Below are 18145 nucleotides of genomic sequence, written 5' to 3'. Positions count from 1 at the left end.
GCCAGTGTATGTGTTGACAAGAACAAGCCCATGGATTTGATATGCATACATACTGATGAAAAAAAAACCCCACAATATTTACTTGGCTGCATAGTTACTTTGGTACTTATTACAGCATAGTAAGTCACTCTGGATAGAAGTGTTGTAACAACACATTATGTAATAACACTGTATTATGTAATAACTTGACAAAATGTAATACATTTTCAATTCATTATATAATAACTGCCGCATTTTGTAATAATCTGCCGCATTATGTAATAAACTGCTTGAACGCAATATGTAATAAATGTCACCGCATTATGTAATAAGTTATTACATATTGTGGTTGTTAATACAAAATGCGGGTGTTGCGAATTTTTTTTTAATAATATGGTGCATTATGTAATAACCAACCAAAATTGACAGCTGCATTGATAAGAACAGCATAACAATGTGTATTTTAATCAAAATTCATTGTAATCATAGGTGAGGAGTTGTGAAAGTGTTCAATATATATAGTTTAGATAGTTTAGAAACAGTACCGTTCGTTCACGTATACAGGCTGGCATCATCTTGGGAAAACAGTCACGTGACAATTCAGCTTGCTTTGCTCCAGTCCAACGCTATGGTCCAACGTCGTGCAACGTAAGTGACTGTTTTCCAAAGATGATGCCACTAATGTCGGGGATTCACTGTTCACTGTGCTTTCTGTAGAGGCGTAGGCCTACAGAAAGACTAATAAACACATTTCTTATTCAATAGCACTATTGTTTTATTTCTTCATTCAGAGCTCATGACAGCCAGTCAGCCTTTGCGTAAAGAAATAGTCTATAGCCTGATTTTGAACACTTTCACAACTCCTAGCTATATGATTACAATGAATTATTTGTAAAATACACATTGATATGCTGTTCTTATCAATGAAGACGTCAATTTTGGTTGGTTATTACATAATGCACCATACTATTACATTTTCATCCATTTTTTTTTTTGCAACACCCGCATTTTGTAACAATAACATTGTACATATTGCATTCAGGCAGTTAATTACATAATGCCGCAGATTATTACAAAATGCGGCAGTTATTACATAATGACGTGAAAATGTATTACATTTTGTTGAGTTATTACTTAATGCGGTGTTATTACATAATGCGTTGTTACAAGTGTCTACCAAATAAGTACAATATACAACCCCAATTCCAAAGACATTGTAAAGTGTTAATAAAAACAGAATGATTTTGCAGATTGATTTGTAATAATTTGCCAATCATGTAAACAAATTATAATTAATTGAAATATATAACATAGACAACATAATATGCTGAAAATTACATTTTACTGAAGTGTATGAAGAATATAAGCTCACGTTTCAAAAAAATTGGAATGGCAGTATAAAAAGCTTGAAAAGTTTTCTTATTCTAAAAACACCTGGAGTGACATCTAGGTTAGTTGGCAACATGGATGGGTATGAAAGGAATATCCCTGAGAGGCAGTCTCTCAGAAGTAAAGATGACGAGGTATGCGCCACTCTGTGAAACACTGCATGGGCAAATGGTGCAGCAATTTTAGTCAAATCAAGTGACCTTTACAGTATATAGTGCATTTCATACAAAGAGGTCATTCAATGTGCTTTACATAAATACAAGCAAACAGGAATAGCTACTAAAAGCATAAAAGGGCAATAGTCCAAGAATAGTTAAAAAAAAAAAAAGAAAATGAAAACATCAAACACACAAGTACATAAAACACCAAATGTACTGGTACATAGTACATAAAACACAAAATGTACTGGTTTTGGAGCAATACTTGCTGCCATCCAGATTTCTTTTTCAGGAAATATTTCATTAAGATAATGCCAAACTGCATTGTGCATGTATTGCAATAGCATGACTCCATAGTAGCAGCTAAAATATTCTGTGTGCATCACAGGCCTGTCACATTTGCTGCATCATTAAACTAAAAATATGACAAAGAATAAGCCGGCTGAAATCTTACAGTAGGCAAGAATGGGACTACATTTCATTCTCAGAACACCAGCAATTGGTCTTCTCAGTTCCCAAAACATGTATTGACTGTTAATAAATAAATAATAAATAAATTAAGAGGTGATTCAACACAGTGGTAAACATACCCCTGTCCCAGTTTCTTTCAAATGTGTTGCTGGCATCAAATTCGAAATATAACGAAGTGCAAATATAACCAAGCCTGGGTTTTTTAACAGAGCCGCATACAATCAGGACAAGAATCGGTATGCAGATGTTCTTTGCTTAGACCAAACACGTGTTTGCCTCAAAGCCCGAAGAAATGAGGTATGTAGATCAAGCCTTTATTTCTGTTCAACTTGGAATTTGTGTTGAGTTGCTGTTGATAATTGCATTTCTGTATTTCTTCACTGTAGTGATAGCCCATGTATTTATGGACCATTCCATATCAATTCAAACAGACATGATCTCAGATTTCTGTCCAAAGTGTCTACTATGTTGTATTACTATCATCATAGCCATATATCTTATTCCTTTCTTTAGATATGTCTTTTCAATCATGAAGAGACATGCCTAGAACATTGCAGCTAGAACCAGTGTTTCATGCGCACCACTTGAATTCCTCTATTGTTTTCTTTAAACCATATTTTTTCTGGAAATGGGCACACTGAGGTAGGCTTATCTGTAGATATCTAATATGTAATTGAAATTCCCAGTGATGAGGTCCGAGTGGTTAAGGCGATGGACTGCTAATCCATTGTGCTCTGCGCACGTGGGTTCGAATCCCATCCTCGTCGGTTGCATTTGCGAAGGGGCAGCCATGGCCTACTGGTTAGGCCTTCGGGCTTGGAACCGAAGGGTTGCCGGTTCAATCCCCGACCAGTAGGAAAAAATGTGGGCAGGGGAAGTGGTTGAGCCCTGCTTTCCCATGCCCACATCCAAGGCTGAAGTGCCTTTGAGCAAGGCACCTAACCCCTCACTGCTCCCCGAATGCCACTGTTGCAAGGCAGCTCACTGCTCCGGGTTAGGGTGTGCTTCACCTCACTGTGTGCGCATTGTGTGCTTCACCTCACTGTGTTCACTAATTCACGGATGGGATAAATGCAAGTCAACAGCATTGCACCAAAGTGCTTTACATAAAATAATAATAATATATAATAAAAATAGTAATAAAATATGAATAGTAAGGAAGATAAACTTAAAAACTCAAAGATAACAACAGATGACCCATTATTATTAATAATAATAATAATAATAATAATAATAATAATAATAATAATAATAATAATTATTGGGGAAGAGGTGAAGGGGTCAGGGAGTGTTAAAAGCTAGGGAGAAGAGATGGGTCTTTAGGTTGGATTTAAAGCTACTGATAGTGGGGCAGGATTGGACATCATCAGGAAGGCTATTCCAGAGCTGGGGAGCATAGACAGAGAAAGCTCTGTCACCTTTAGATTAAAGGAAAGCAGAAGGAACAAAAAAGATTTAAAAGATCAGAGATATTGGGGTGCTAAGCCATTTAAAACTTTGTAGACAAAAAGCAGAATTTTCAAATTCATTTTGTGTTCCACAGGAAGCCAGTGCAGTGTAGCCAACACTGGTGATATATGGTCACGTTTCTTAGATCCAGTTAACAATCTGGCTGCAGCAGTTTGGACGAGCTGGAGTGTATTTAGTTAGACCTACATACAATGAGTTGCAGTAATCAAGCCTTGAAAAAATAAATGCATTGATAAGAATTTCTAAATCACTGTAAGCGAGGAAAGACTTTGCTATCATTCTTAGCTGGAAAAAGCTTCCCTTGACAACACTTTTGACTTGCTTATTAAAAGTCAAAGAGGAGTCTAGGAAAACACCTAGGTTCTTAACAACACTGTGATGGTTAACAGATAGAGGGCCAAGAGCCTTGCTTACAATGTTGACCGTGTTTGGTGGTCCAAAGATGATTACTTCTGTAATATTGTCATTTAGCTGTAAAAAAATGTTAGCCATCCAATTCTTAATGTCATTGAGACAAAGAAAAAGGTTGCTCAATGAGCAGGAATTTTCAGGGGCCACAGGTATATAAAATTGGGTATCATCTGTGTAGCAGTGGCATTGAATATTCTATTGATTAAAAATGGAGCCCAGGGGAAGCATGTATAAAGAAAATAATAGAGGCCCTAAAATAGAATGATGATAAGGCATTACCTAGATGCACTGAAAAAGATCTATCAGTTAGATAAGATCTGAACCAGTTTAACATAGTGCTTTGCAGACCATCTTCAACTTCCAGGCGTTTTAAAAGGATCTTGTGGTCGTTGGTGTCAAAAGCAGCACTAAGATCTAGAAGGACCAGGAGGGCACGAGCCAGAGTCAACGGAGAGCAGTAAATCATTATGGACCTTAAGTAAAGCAGACTGTGCTATGAAGTGGTCTAAAACCAGATTGAAACTTGTCAAGGATATTTGAGTTTAAATAGGAAGAGACCAGCGAGCGAACAACTTTTTCTAAGATCTTTGAGAGAAAAGGCAGTTTAGATATTGGCCTATAATTTTTCAAATCCAAGGGATCAAGGCTAGGCTTTTTCAGGAGAGGTTGCACAATAGTGTGTTTAAAACCAGAGGGAACTACACCATTTGCCAGAGAACTGTTAATGGTGCTCAAGACAAAAGTGCAAATGGCTACAAAAACTTCTTTGAAAAGGTGAGATGGATGAATATCAGAGTGGCAGGAAGAGGGCTTCATATGAGAGACCACATCTGACAGCTGTGCGGAAGAGACTGGTTGGAACTGTTAGAGGCGACCAATTACAGACTGATACAAAGCAGGATCAGAATTTGAGGGTGAGATATGAGACTTTATGTTGTCAATTTTGTCAATAAAGAAATTGAGAAACATCTCACAGGTTTCTGTTGTAGCAGGCAGAGAGGATATTGTGGAAGGAGGATTAATGATAGAACTAATTGTGTTAAACAACACTTAAGGTCTGTGAGCATTGATGCAATGCAAATGCAGAGACCAAATTCCTTGTATACGCAAGTATACTTGGCTTATAAACCTGATTTACATTTACATTACTGTCCTACTGACCTGTGATGCTGATTAATAGTCAAATTGGAGAAATTCATATTCATACCAGTTTCTCTCCTTTTATGCCCATAGCAGCCAATGACCCAGAGGTATTCTTTGCAGCATGAGATGGTGCATTGTCATGCATAAAGATGATTTTGCTACGGAAGGCATGGTTCTTTTTTTGTACCATGGAAGAGTGTGGTCAGTCAAAAACTCTATATACTTTGCCGAGGTCATTTTCACACCGTCAGGGACCCTAAAGGGCCTACCAGCTCTCTCCCCATGATTCCGGCCCAAAACATGACTCCGTCACCTCCTTGCTGACGTCTCAGCCTTGTTAGGACATGGTGGCTATTCACCAACCATCCGTTACTCCATCCATCTGGACCATCTAGGGTTGCACGGCACTCATACGTAAACAAAACTGTTTGAAAATTAGTCTTCATGTATTCCTGAGCCCACTGCAACAGTTTCTGCTTGTGAGCAGTGTTGACTTAAGTTCCTGGCTGATGAACTCACGTTTCTAAGCATAGCCTACTAAACACATAAGTTGAATTTGAATGTTGTGATAAGATCAGCTGTTTCCCACCTTGTCTGAACCTTTCCCACCTTGTCTACGATTCTGAGTTTTCTTTACCAACCTCTCTCTGTGTCTCTTCCTCGCTCGCAAGTGAAGAAAGCTCGACTCCCATTTTTTATATAGGAAGCGCCACTATCGGTGAACCATATCATTACAATAAGGATCCTGTTACGTGGTAACCATGTGAAACGAACATTTTAATGACATTTAAAAATTGATCCGCGGGCCGCACTGAGTGAGGAGGAGGGCCGCATGCGGCCTGCGAGCCGCCAGTTGCCCATCCCTCATCCACACCAAACTGGTGCACAGTCATGTTGGAACAGGAAGGGGCCATCCCCAAACTGTTCCCACAAAGTTGGGAGCATGGAATTGTCCAAAATCTCTTGGTATTCAGAGTTCCTTACACTGGAACTAAGGGGTCAAGCCCAGCTCCTGAAAAACAACCCCACACCATAATCCCCCCTCGACCAAACTTTACACTTGGCTCAATGCAGTCAGACATGTACGACAGTTTGGTGTGGATGAAATGAACTGACCTCTGAGTCCTGACCTCAACCCTATAGAACACCTTTGGCCAATTGTGTTAAAGCAACACCAAAGAGTTTTTTATACCTTAAAATAATGTTTTCAAAATCGTTTCAGTGGTTCATCAACTCGTAACAGGGTGAACGGCAATTCTGCATTCGCTTCGCGGCCCTCTATTGGCTATAACCGCACTATGTAAGTTTGCCAGATCGGGTAGCGGATCTGTAGTTCGATGGAATGAGACATAAGAAACTACAAATTTGACTTGCGTCTGATGTCGCAATACATCGTACTTTTATAAGTCATGCAAAATATTCTACCTTGTCTGTGGACATCGTTATTTGCAAAGCCTGTGCTGGATAAACAAATAGCATGCGTGCGACAGAGGGAAAGTTATTTGGTGTTGCTTTAACACTTTGCTATCCAAAGGCAAGGCAAGTTCATTTATATGGCTCATTTCGTACACAGGGAAAAAATAAAATTGTTTTAATGAGTAACCTACATTCAAGCCAACATTCAGAGCTTCTACCTCTTGAAGAAAACAATGTATCATCTTCCAGTTTCTTCAGTGTATTTCTTAATGAAATATACACTTGTGGCCCACTGGTTAGCACTCTGGACTTGTAACCGGAGGGTAGCCGGTTCGAGCCCTGACCAGTGGGCCGCGGCTGAAGTGCCCTTGAGCAAGGCACCTAACCCCTCACTGCTCCCCGAGCGCCGCCGTTGTAGCAGGCAGCTCACTGCGCCGGGATTAGTGTGTGCTTCACCTCACTGTGTGTTCACTGTGTGCTGTTTGTGTTTCACTAATTCACCGATTGGGTTAAATGCAGAGACCAAATTTCCCTCACGGGATCAAAAAAGTATATATACTTAGATACTTATACACTTGTGCAAAGTTTTGAAATTGATCACTTGAGAACAAAAATATATATTTTTTTCAGATTTCTGAAGATTTATTTGAACTTATTGATGAACTTTCAAATAAATCAATAGGGCACCAATGAAGGGTAGGACAGTCATTTCAATGAGAGATTCTAAACTTTTATGAACCAACCTAGTGTCTAGCTATAGTTTAGTTAATTCACCCTACACCCTCAACAACAAAATTAGATCTGACTGAAATGTTTGTATGATAGTGATGAAACGGTAGACCCAAATCTGAGACCATGCTGTTGAATCCAAGATCTTTGTGTTAAGTATAATTTCATATCAACTCATCTTATTTCTCACTGTTGATATTTCCTAACAGAGATCAGACTACATCAATGCAAGCTTTATGGATGGATACAAACAGAAGAATGCTTATATTGGCACGCAAGGTGTGACCATTTCCTTTTTTTTAACTAGCTGGAAATTCATTCAAAATGTAATTTATTTGTGTGTCTTCTTTGTTGTAAGTCTTTAAGCTTGACTTCCCCTCCATAAAATATAAAGCACATGACCATACACTTTTTATGACTAAAGAAGACACGAGGGAATTCTGAAGCAGGAGTCATTTTATTGCCTTTTACAGTGTTATACACAGCAATACAGTTTCTTTTGTTTTAGGTCCCCTTGAGAGAACATATGGGGATTTCTGGAGGATGGTGTGGGAACAAAATGTTCTTGTCATTGTTATGACTACAAGGTAAGTACAAAAAACTATAAAGCAAAAATCTGAGTTAAATATCTATGAGATGATACAGGGGCCCCAACCATGTTTTTTTTAACCAAGATGTTCTTTTACAGGTGTCATTCTGACACAATCTACCAGTCCATGAAGGTTGTAGCAATAAGTAACCTCCAGATGTAATAAAATGTAGGTCTTTTATTAAGGCACACACATCTTTACAGGTGAAATAGGGGGTGTTGAGTGCCTGTCACTTTAAGGTTAGGGAACCCTTGCAATTTTAACACCGTTAAAAGGATGCTGATATATATGTGAATCATGCCATTCATAATGTTTTCTGCGTAGTTAGTTAAATTAAAGGTTCGTACTTCTCCTTTTGAGTCTTGGAAAACGTTTCCATTTACATCGGGATTTTGCAAACATTTAATGTCAGAGTCAATAAAATGAATAGAGCACGCACAAGTAATCTAGTTGAAATTGACAAGCAACTAAGCATGCCGGTCAGTCTGAGACATGCCGATTTTATGCCAGTCAAATGCATTCGCGCACCACAATTGTAACAACACCCAGCTGAGTTTGCAAAGTTTGAAGAAGCTAGCAACCAGGCCAACACTCAGGGCTGGATGTAGGGCTACAAAGAAACCGCTAATAGGCTACTGAGTTTTTCTATGCAGCATGGATGTACTGTGGAGTGGGTAAGACTGTTTTTAGTGGCAGGCTAACATATACTGATGACTTGCGCTAGCTTAGCACCTGCGAACTCTGCAACTAGAAGGACTGGAGGATATGTGTTGAACGGTCTCCACTGATAAATATCACACTTGCTAACTTGGAAATGAGGTCCTATGTCCAAAATCCTGAACCACCCCTTTAAAACCAGAATTTGCTAATATAAATATACCATCGGAAAGGTCATCAGTTTCAACACATTTTCATATGTCCATGATGTCAATTCAGAATTGAATTCACTTGGGTCATGGGATTGGAAATTGTCAGCAGTCACCAAGAGATGGAGACCATGAGATCTACCTTTTACTAAGGGAGTCTTGATGTATCTTCAGCCTTAGGCTAATACATGTGCAATGGCATGAACGAAGATCTGTCTCTGTCTGATGTAAAACACGTACACACACACACACATAACACACTGGTCTACAGCTGGCAACAGCTCTCTGATTACAAATCACAATGGCATTAGATCAGTGGGAATGGTGGGAATGCCACACACACGGTTTGATATGGTTTGAAATGGACCTGGTCTTGCATTGCAGCTGGTAAATCAGTCTGCTAAATAACTTATTGACTTTCATTTGAATTTAGTAAGCTGAATTTGGAACTTTGCACATCTCATTTTTTTTTCCAGTGAGCTAGAGGCTATAAGTGGTTCACACTCTTAAAAAAGTGACTAGACAAAGTCTTGCAAAAGGAGCAACTTGTTTTAATATGGAGCAAGAGCAGACGTTTCAGCCATCTGGCTATTCTCAAGGCTCTCAGTGAATCAACCACAGACATGCAATTAACAAGTACCCAGTGGGAAATACAATTGTTTTTTTTTTTTTTGTTTTTTAAAGGAAAATGAATGGGCATGCTTACAGTAAACATGAGTAGTTTATGTCTTCATTCATCCCTTTGGGGAAAAAAGCTTTTAAGTTAAAAAATCCAAAATGATTTTCTGTAGCAGTTTTATTTTTTTTATCTAAGTCCCTGCCTCTCTTTTTAGGTAAAACTCTCTCTATGCCCAGGAATTTCAGATCAGAAATGGAGTGCTTGGCAGATTGAAAATGTCGGGAAACAGACAAAGTTTCATCACATCTGATTGCACTCAAATGTTCCAAAATTCTTGTTCGTAAAGCCCTGATCGTATTGCCTACATACAACCATGGGCAAGGGCAAATTAAAATATAAACCACATGAGTAGATTTGCATCTTAAGATAAACTGCTTGATTTTGTATGTTTTATGTGTGTAAGACTGAAGCTTAAAGTAGTGTGAGCATGACGTGCAGCTTTTGCAGGGAAAAGGAAGTGCGTGGCAGTATCAGCATGGACCAGCCTACAGTATCTCTAAGATTTGAGCTTCTAAAAAAGACACAGAGAGGCAAATCTTGAAAGAGCCCATTCAGTTGATCATGACTTTTAATTATGTGCCAATGAGAATTAACAATGTTTCTGATGTCTCTGCTCAAAGGACTGTAGGTAATTTTAGGATGCAGCGGTTCTCATTTTGTTTGGAAGCCAGATTGGTCGGATGTGTACCAGATAGGGCTGTCACTTTACGTTCGAAAATTGATTGCACAATCGATCGGACCAACCAACACAAGTTTCGAAAACTGAAATAGGGAATCGATTTTAACCAAATATGTACACTATTAATTTTAAACTAATTAAACAAATGAAAAAGATAGATGTAACAAAACTCAGGAACAAGCAGAAAACCGGAAACCGCTTTTTCAATCGGCTGCTGTGCTGCTGGTGTTTTGCCAAAAAAGTCAATGGTTATAGTAGCACCCATAGCTGATGCCACTGATCTGAAGGTTTTTTAGGGCTAGGGTTTTTATGGTTATGGTTCAGTCCACATCAACGGGACGGACCATCCTAGCCAACCTAGACCGTGCCTAGGTTGGTTAAGAGTATTTCGATGTTTATTGTGGTAATATGGTGGCAACATGGGGTGTAAGCTAACTGGCTCATTTGTTTTGTGTTTGTGACGAACTGTGCCTAGGTTGATGGTGGTTGGCTAGTGTTTTTATGGTTATGGTTGAGTCCACATCAATGGGACGGACCAACCTCGCCAACCTAGACCATGCCTAGGCTGGTTAAGAGTATGTAGGATATTTTAATGTGGTAATATGGTGGCAGCATGGAGGGGAGTGTCTCCAGGACGCTGGTTTCACTGTTAAGCCTTCATGAGGTGTTGTGGGCCTAACTTAACGAAACATCGGTGAATGAGGGTGCCCACTTGATAACCCCAATGGCATGTCGCATACTATATACTGCTGTTGGATGGGCCATTTGTCTTGTGTTTGTGACCATTGGTTGGCAGATTTGTGGTTAGCGTGCTTTTTTTTTTTAAGTTAATTTGAGTAGGGGCTTCTGAATGTGTTTTAACCTTGGATTTTGGCACAAGGGATTATAACATCTAATCATGTGTATTAATGTAATAAGACTATTGTTTCCTGCGACAATTGGGCAACCTGGTGGATTGGATAGATTTTTGTGGACCTGAAGATTGAGCTTGCTGGAGGAATGACTATTTCCTTTTGAAATTTGCTAGTAGGATCAGAAGGCAAAGCTCTATAATAGGCTAGATCTTGTAATTGTAATAGAGCAGTGTTTCTCAAAGTGTGGTCCGTGGACCACTGGTGTTCCGCAAGCTATCTCAAGTGGTCCGTGAGCAAACGTGGTAATTGCTATAGTTGCAATATTGAACCAACTTGTATGTAAATCCAAAAAGTTCTGCAACACTGCATATGTAAGCTACGCCAGTTTAAATCATACGAATCCTCTGACACAATAAGCAAGGTGCAAAAAGAATAAGCAAGGTGGTTCAGTGAGTAGGCCTATTGTGTAATATACTGTTGAAGTAGGTCTACTTTTTTTGTTTTTTTTAGCTAGGTGGAACGTGATTTTTATTTTTTATTGGTTAAGTGGCCCTTGGTCTGAAAAAGTTTGAGAAACACTGTAATAGAGCCTCTTGATCATACAGGGTTTTTGGCATAATTACTAAAGCCACCTCCATTATCAGCTGGCTTCACAACAATGTTTTGCCAAAATGCAACCTAGGGTCTTTTTGTGAATGTACCCGAGTCAGACTTTTGTTTAAAAGCATAATTAGGACGGAAGCGTTATTTTTAAAACTCTAAGAAGGCTCTACACAACATGAAACTTTGTAAAGCATCACCAGGGTCTCTACACATGAACTCGAGCATTGAGAACATTGTTTGTGTACAAAGAGTTTACTAAAAAGAAAGGTTTTGCAAGATGGCGGCGAGCGGAAAAAACAACTGCTAAAGTGAGTTGTTTTGTAAACTCTGTGCTCAATATATTGCTGAATGAACACTAAAACTCATGATGTTGTATCGGCTGAAACTTCAGTTTATTGATTTATGATTATGATGGTATTCACATGCCCAAAATGCTGGCATGGTGCCACCGTCTGGCAACAAAAATATTAGCTATTTCACTGGTCTTACCTATACCTAATTTTATACTATGGGGGGGGGAGAATCATGCATTGAAATCAATGGTTCCCATGGGTGAAAACTCATGAAATTTGGCACCCATATCATCCCTCACAGTCTACTCTGGGACTGAGATTTAGACCCAGGTGTGGCCCAGGGACTCCATAGCGGCCTCTTATGTCATTGAGTCTTGTGGTCAGCAAATAGTTTTACCCTCACACACAAAAGTTGGTAGAGATATGGACCTTCCTAAGACGAATGAATATAAGTGGACTGTATCACTGGGTACAAATGTCATATGGAGAGGGGAGAGCTGTCCTGAAGATCGATACACATACAGAATATGTTCTGTAATTGGTAAAAATTTCTAACATATTGATTTTCAGTATGTTAAAATATGTTGTTAATGCTGAAATGGTTGTCTAAACCATTAAACATGGTATGAATATTTTTGTGGTATTAAATCAGCTCGTTTGAATATTTTATATCTTGGCCTTATCTTACTAAATTTTGGAATGTGTCTGAAATATACAGGACGGATGAAGGTGGTAGAAGAAAGTGTGGTCAGTACTGGCCTTTGGAAGAAGGTGGGCAGGAGGTGTATGGCCACTTTGCAGTAATCAACCAGAGAGTGGATAAGCATTCCCACTATAATAAAACCACTCTAGAGCTGCACAACACTGAGGTAAGGTCAAGACCCTTTACATAAGCTAATAAGGGACTGTAGTTGCGGGATATACAGCTTTACTGCCCTTACATTACATTTTTTTATTTTCAACACAGATATACAGTACGTGCTCCATGGGCATCAGTCCATGATGTAGGCACCTTGCTCTGTTTTGAGCTCAGGAAACAAAAAAATGTAATTCAGCTAGGGCTGGGCATTATGACCATTATTTTTCCTCTACCTGAAATCAAAATAATACATGACTTGAAAATAATTTCCCTATTAAAATTGTAGGCTACACAGTTCCCTAGTAACAAAGAGTGTATGTGTCTTATAGGTCATTAGTGTTAGTATTTAAAACCAGCAGGCCTACCAAGAAAGGTCAGTGGGTGGCAATATGACTACAATATGGTGCCAACGCGTGTATTGATTATTTTTTTACTGAATTTTTAATAGGCTGCAAGAGCCTACTTTGTAAGTGTAATATTGATATTTTATCTACAACTGTACATGTAAACAACAGGGAGCAGGACACATCAGGATGACATTCAAAAGTGAACTGTTAGGGTTCAATCTTTAATCTTGCTTCAATCTTAAATGACCCATTTTGCATTGCAACAAAAGTGAAAGTCGTCTTCAAAGTTTGATGGGCTTTTCTTGGCTCATGCTGCTCACATCGAACTCTGTTCGATAACTTTTGTGTGGCTTGGTCTGAAGATCATATTTACTAAGTTTTGTGAAAAGACTATGTGAGGCGTGAAACTTTTTAAAGGTTTTTGAAAAAATCCAAATTGGTGGAAAATCTATCATGGCGCAAATTGACGTTGAACTTCGGTATTCCAACGATACCTCATTTTTGAAGATCGGGAATACGAGTCAAAGGTTACGTGTGTGAAGGCACATCCAACTTTGACCTGTTGGTGGAGTTACAGCGCTCGAGGTGCCAACATAAAACTTGGTGAAATTAATCATGGAGCTGTCCCCAATCAGTGTACCAAATTTCACAACTTTTTACCAGACGGTGTTATGGGCTGCCATAGACTTCCATGGCGGAATAATACATATCAGCAGCTATAGGCCAAAATGCAATTTTGCTCATTGCAGCGCCCCCTACAGGTCAATGGTCACCAGATTTTTTTGAGCGTCCTCCTAATGAAGTCATGAGTATGTCAGGGGGTCAAGAGCATGCAGATTAGCTTCGGCATGTTAGCATACGCCATTTTCAAATATGGCGCTGCATGGAGCATTTGGAACCAGCTCCATGCACGAAAATCTGTGTTGGGCACGAGCTCTCATGCGCGTACATGTTGGTGGGCGGGTACCTATCCGGCAGCTACAGCCAAACGTTATTCAGTGCGTATTTTTGAGGAGCCTATGAGAAGACGTGCATATTGTGGTTGTTTATCCATCATATGACAAATAAAGAAAATTGTATTGATCTTGTTTCGTTGTTGTTTGTCCCGAACAAACATAGCCTAAACATGATTAAAGACAATAAATTACAGCGGCATAAAGACCTTGTCTCGTTACACCATGGGTCTCCAACACGTTGCTCTCAACCTATAGCCGCCCCCTTTGGAGCTCGCCAGAGGCTGAAGCACTAGGCTACTACATTTAAACACAATTATTGCCGCGAGGCATTCCAGCCTACGAATTTAATAAAAAGTAAACCATGCATAATTAAAAAAAAAAAACTCAATTTAGGCTACTTCACTATGCAATAAGGTTTCCATTAAAGCACAGCGCACGTTCAATGAACGAAGGAAATTGCCTTGTCTCGCAATAAACAGCTGGAAATTCCAACACTTTTTCAACTACACGAAACAGTGATCATCAAATACCCTCTAGATCTAAATGCCCATCAGTCTCAACATTTAACTATATAATAAAAGTCAAAAAGTAAATTAAATCTCATACCAAAGCCGAAAATCGTCTGCGTTTAATAGCCTGGTATGCCGCTCCAAACAAAACGCATGTCTCACAATAACGTAGAAAAGGTCTGCCTCGAATAAGCCTACCTCAAATAAATACCTGTGCTTAATTGCGCAGTCTAAGTAAATAGCAGACGCCGGACATAATTTAGGATTTACGGAAAAGTATCATACGATGTTGGACGCCTGGCGATGCTCTGGCCGTCTACTGTGCCTCTGACACCGCTGCCTCGTTTGGATGGTAACTCCACAGGTGAGCGCGAAGATTGGATGCTGTGGATGCGTTTTTTTGCTGAGTCCGCAGACAACATTCTCTTTAACGGTTACTTGTCTTCACCATCTGCGGTGTACAACTCAAAGTAAAGACACCACATTTTAGATGAGTTGGGGACGTAATTGTCCGCTCAGGCTGACCGTTCTGTGCGTTATATTTTTAATCATATTGAATATCTTCAATATTATTTTCAAAACAGGGTGGCTATTGAGGGCTCTGGCTCCAGTCATTATTGTGGCTACTGGCTATTATTGGCTTGATTTGGTCATGGGCCAACGCTAGAATACATTTAGAGCACCCGCTATGAGATGGCAAACAAAAAATAAAATAAAAAACAAACCAATCATAGACTGTAAAAATGTGCTACACTTGGCACTAAAAACCGAATAGTTTATTTATAGTTCAACTACGGATATTTCACGTCATGTTCGAATGCATATTTGTAGCAGGACAGCAGGCAGACCGCTCTTAGTTAGAGCCGCTGTTATCCAATGAAATTAAGTTGCGCTTCAGGGCGACTTCACTCTGACTCCATGCGCGTTCCCGAGCAACTTTTTCTTCTTCTTGTTATGAGGCAAGGACTTTATGTGCATTATCGCCACCCTCTTACTGGAGGACGACTCTCTTTTTACAGAATATCCAATAAAAATCGACGTTGGTCCATGCGTCATTTCCAGCTTTGTAACTTGGCGCATGGTCAGAGCCGACTGGAGCTGGATCCGAACCCCAGTGTTCAAGATGGCGTTGACTATAAATTGGCCGGATTTACTAGCCTAGCCTCCACCATTTATTTGTATGGAGGGCGGGATTTAGTCACTCTCTCCAGTTATATATAATACCTCCATGGTCTATGTACTAAGTTTGGTTATGATGGATGAAAGGGTTGCTGAGATATGAGCTCACTTCCTGTTTGGCAGCTTCGCCTCCAATTTCGATTGGCTGTCGCGGCCAAACGGTTTTGAATTTTACTTCTGTTCGATAACTTTTGTGTGGCTTGATCTGAAGATCATATGTACTAAGTTTTGTGAAAATCGGACAAACTATGTGAGGCGTGAAACTTGGTCCAAGGATTCCAACAATACCTCATTTTTGAAAATCGGGCCAACGGGTCAAAAGTTACGTGTGTGAACGCCCGAGGTGCCGACATGAAACTTGGTGAAATTAATCATGGCACTAACCCTAATCAGTGTGTCAAATTTCACAACTTTTTACCAGACGGTTCTATGGGCTGCCGTTGACTTCAGTGACGGACGCGTAATAATAAGAAAAGGTACAAACACAATGGGGCTTCTCTGCTTGGCCCCCAATTATGTCTGGGGTAGGCGATAGGTGAGGTAGCCTAACCTAACACCCGGGAGTGTGTGCGCATGCTCGAGAGAGACGAGATGAGTGTGTGTGATGAGTCTTTGGTGTATTGCTTACGTGCAATTTTACATGAATTAGATTACTACTTAAAATGTAGACTACTTAACATCATATCGACTCACGGCATTAGGCTACAGCCGCTGCAAATACCATACGTTCTAACTAGCTAATCCATTAAATCAGCTAACATCAGTGTTTACGTTGCCTTGTGTTGGCGGCTACGCTTGGTGAGCTGGTGTTAACAACTGAATGCTTTCGGCTTAGACGTTGAATCGTCGTTGACGTGCTGTTATGGTACGCTAGTTCTGCTGGAGGCCAATCAAATCACGGGTCATGTGATGTACGACCTTATATTATAATCCATGGAGCCGCTGAACAGGTGTTTGGTCTTGTTTGCCCGGGTGCAACTGAAAGTCTAAGTATATAAAAGTATACAGTAAGTATATATACTCTTTTGATCCCGTGAGAGAAATTTGGTCTCTGCATTTATCCCAAAATTAGTGAAACACACACAGCACACGGTGAACTTCTCCGCCCATATTTTCCCTACTGGTCAGGGATCGAACCGGCAACCATTCAGTTACAAGCCCAAAGCCCTAACCAGTAGGCCACGGCTGTTCCCAAAACAGCTGTTTTCAAGTCAGACATGTACGTAGTGTTGCTGTTACACTGAGCCCAGAACTTGATGCCAAACTTTTCTGGTTTGGCAGGCATGCACATCCATAGCTCTGTTCTGCCTTTAAATCCCTTCATGGCTTTATCAATGGAGAGGTCACGACCATGCTAGTAATACATCCCGAAATGCTGACGTACCATCTCCACAACAGATGCTACTTTTGCTATCGGGTGATAATTAGGATCAGTCCATGTCAGTCGTTCTACAGCATTATTACAGTGTAGATATTGGGATAGCTTTATACCTGTTGACAGTCATGACACGCTGAAAACCGCTGACATTTGCCAGTCTCTTTAAATCGTTCGTCTTTCTTTTCCTAGTTCGGAAAACATCAGAAAGACCCCGCGAAAATGCATTCCTTAATCATATTGGTTAGCCTGATATTGCTGGGTTTCGGCTCTACCAATCTGAGCATCTCTTACAAAACCCGGAACCTGTTCTAATGGTCGTCAAAAGATGTCTTTATTGATAGAATGGAGTGGTCAAAACTCATCATTAAGGATTAACTAGTTCAATGTGACACAACAGACAAACTTAAGCACAATTTATGTTTCATAGGTAAGATTTATTTAGAGCCTACACCACCTATACAAATGGACTAGGCTAGTACATTGTAAGCATACATTTATATTTGCTTGCATGGTGTTTCTATGTAGCTCTGCAACTTCAGGTCACCACCAAAATGGTAGCCAGTTGGAAAAACAGCGTCTTGTCAACTAATGGTAACTCCAGACAAGTGCACTATGCATTAATTTACGCTGAAGGTGTGCCGTCATTAACAATGTCACAAAAGAGTGACACTTTTTTAATGTCTCTATTCATTATCAGCTTTTGTTGAAACATGAACTAAGGTGGTCAGTGATTGAGCAGTGCCTTATCAGTGAACATCTTTCTTTTAGCCAAAATTGTGAAAAGACAAGGGATGTATTCTGAATTTGCTAGACCGAAATGTTCTTTGTATGTGAACTTTGGAACATAAGATGTAACAGTACATTATAAATTGCCATCTCTGGGCTGTTTTGAAACTTTTTTGATAATTGCTTGTGTTTTGTCCAGAACTGTGAGCAGCGACAAGTGGTGCATTTCCAGTATCTAAGTTGGCCAGACTATGGTGTGCCAACCTCTGCTGTAACACTCATCGACTTCCTAGCTGCAGTCAAGAGGCACCAGAAGAATGCTGTAATTACCATGGGTACACAATGGAGTGGACATCATCTTGGGCCTCCCGTAGTTGTCCACTGCAGTGCAGGAATTGGCAGAACAGGTTGGTTTTCGTATTTATTTTTAATGAAAATGGATTTGAGGGTAATATTTTAAA

General features: G+C 39.8%; 1 protein-coding gene across 1 annotated transcript in view; it reads left to right on the top strand.

The window, feature by feature from the left end:
* ptpn9a (protein tyrosine phosphatase non-receptor type 9a) overlaps window positions 1–18145 on the top strand; it is a 78776-nt gene that overhangs the window by 43484 nt on the left and 17147 nt on the right. Inside the window, exons 8-12 of the mRNA XM_042108783.1 lie at window positions 2207–2294; window positions 7376–7445; window positions 7675–7753; window positions 12449–12599; window positions 17884–18091. Coding sequence (XP_041964717.1) covers window positions 2207–2294; window positions 7376–7445; window positions 7675–7753; window positions 12449–12599; window positions 17884–18091 — 596 coding nt within the window. The remainder of the gene's footprint in view (window positions 1–2206; window positions 2295–7375; window positions 7446–7674; window positions 7754–12448; window positions 12600–17883; window positions 18092–18145) is intronic.

The sequence above is a fragment of the Alosa sapidissima genome, chromosome 11 (assembly GCF_018492685.1).
Source record: "Alosa sapidissima isolate fAloSap1 chromosome 11, fAloSap1.pri, whole genome shotgun sequence".
Taxonomy (NCBI): Eukaryota; Metazoa; Chordata; class Actinopteri; order Clupeiformes; family Clupeidae; genus Alosa; species Alosa sapidissima.
Note: the sequence above shows the minus strand (reverse complement) of the source record. Positions and strands in the feature narration are given on the sequence as shown.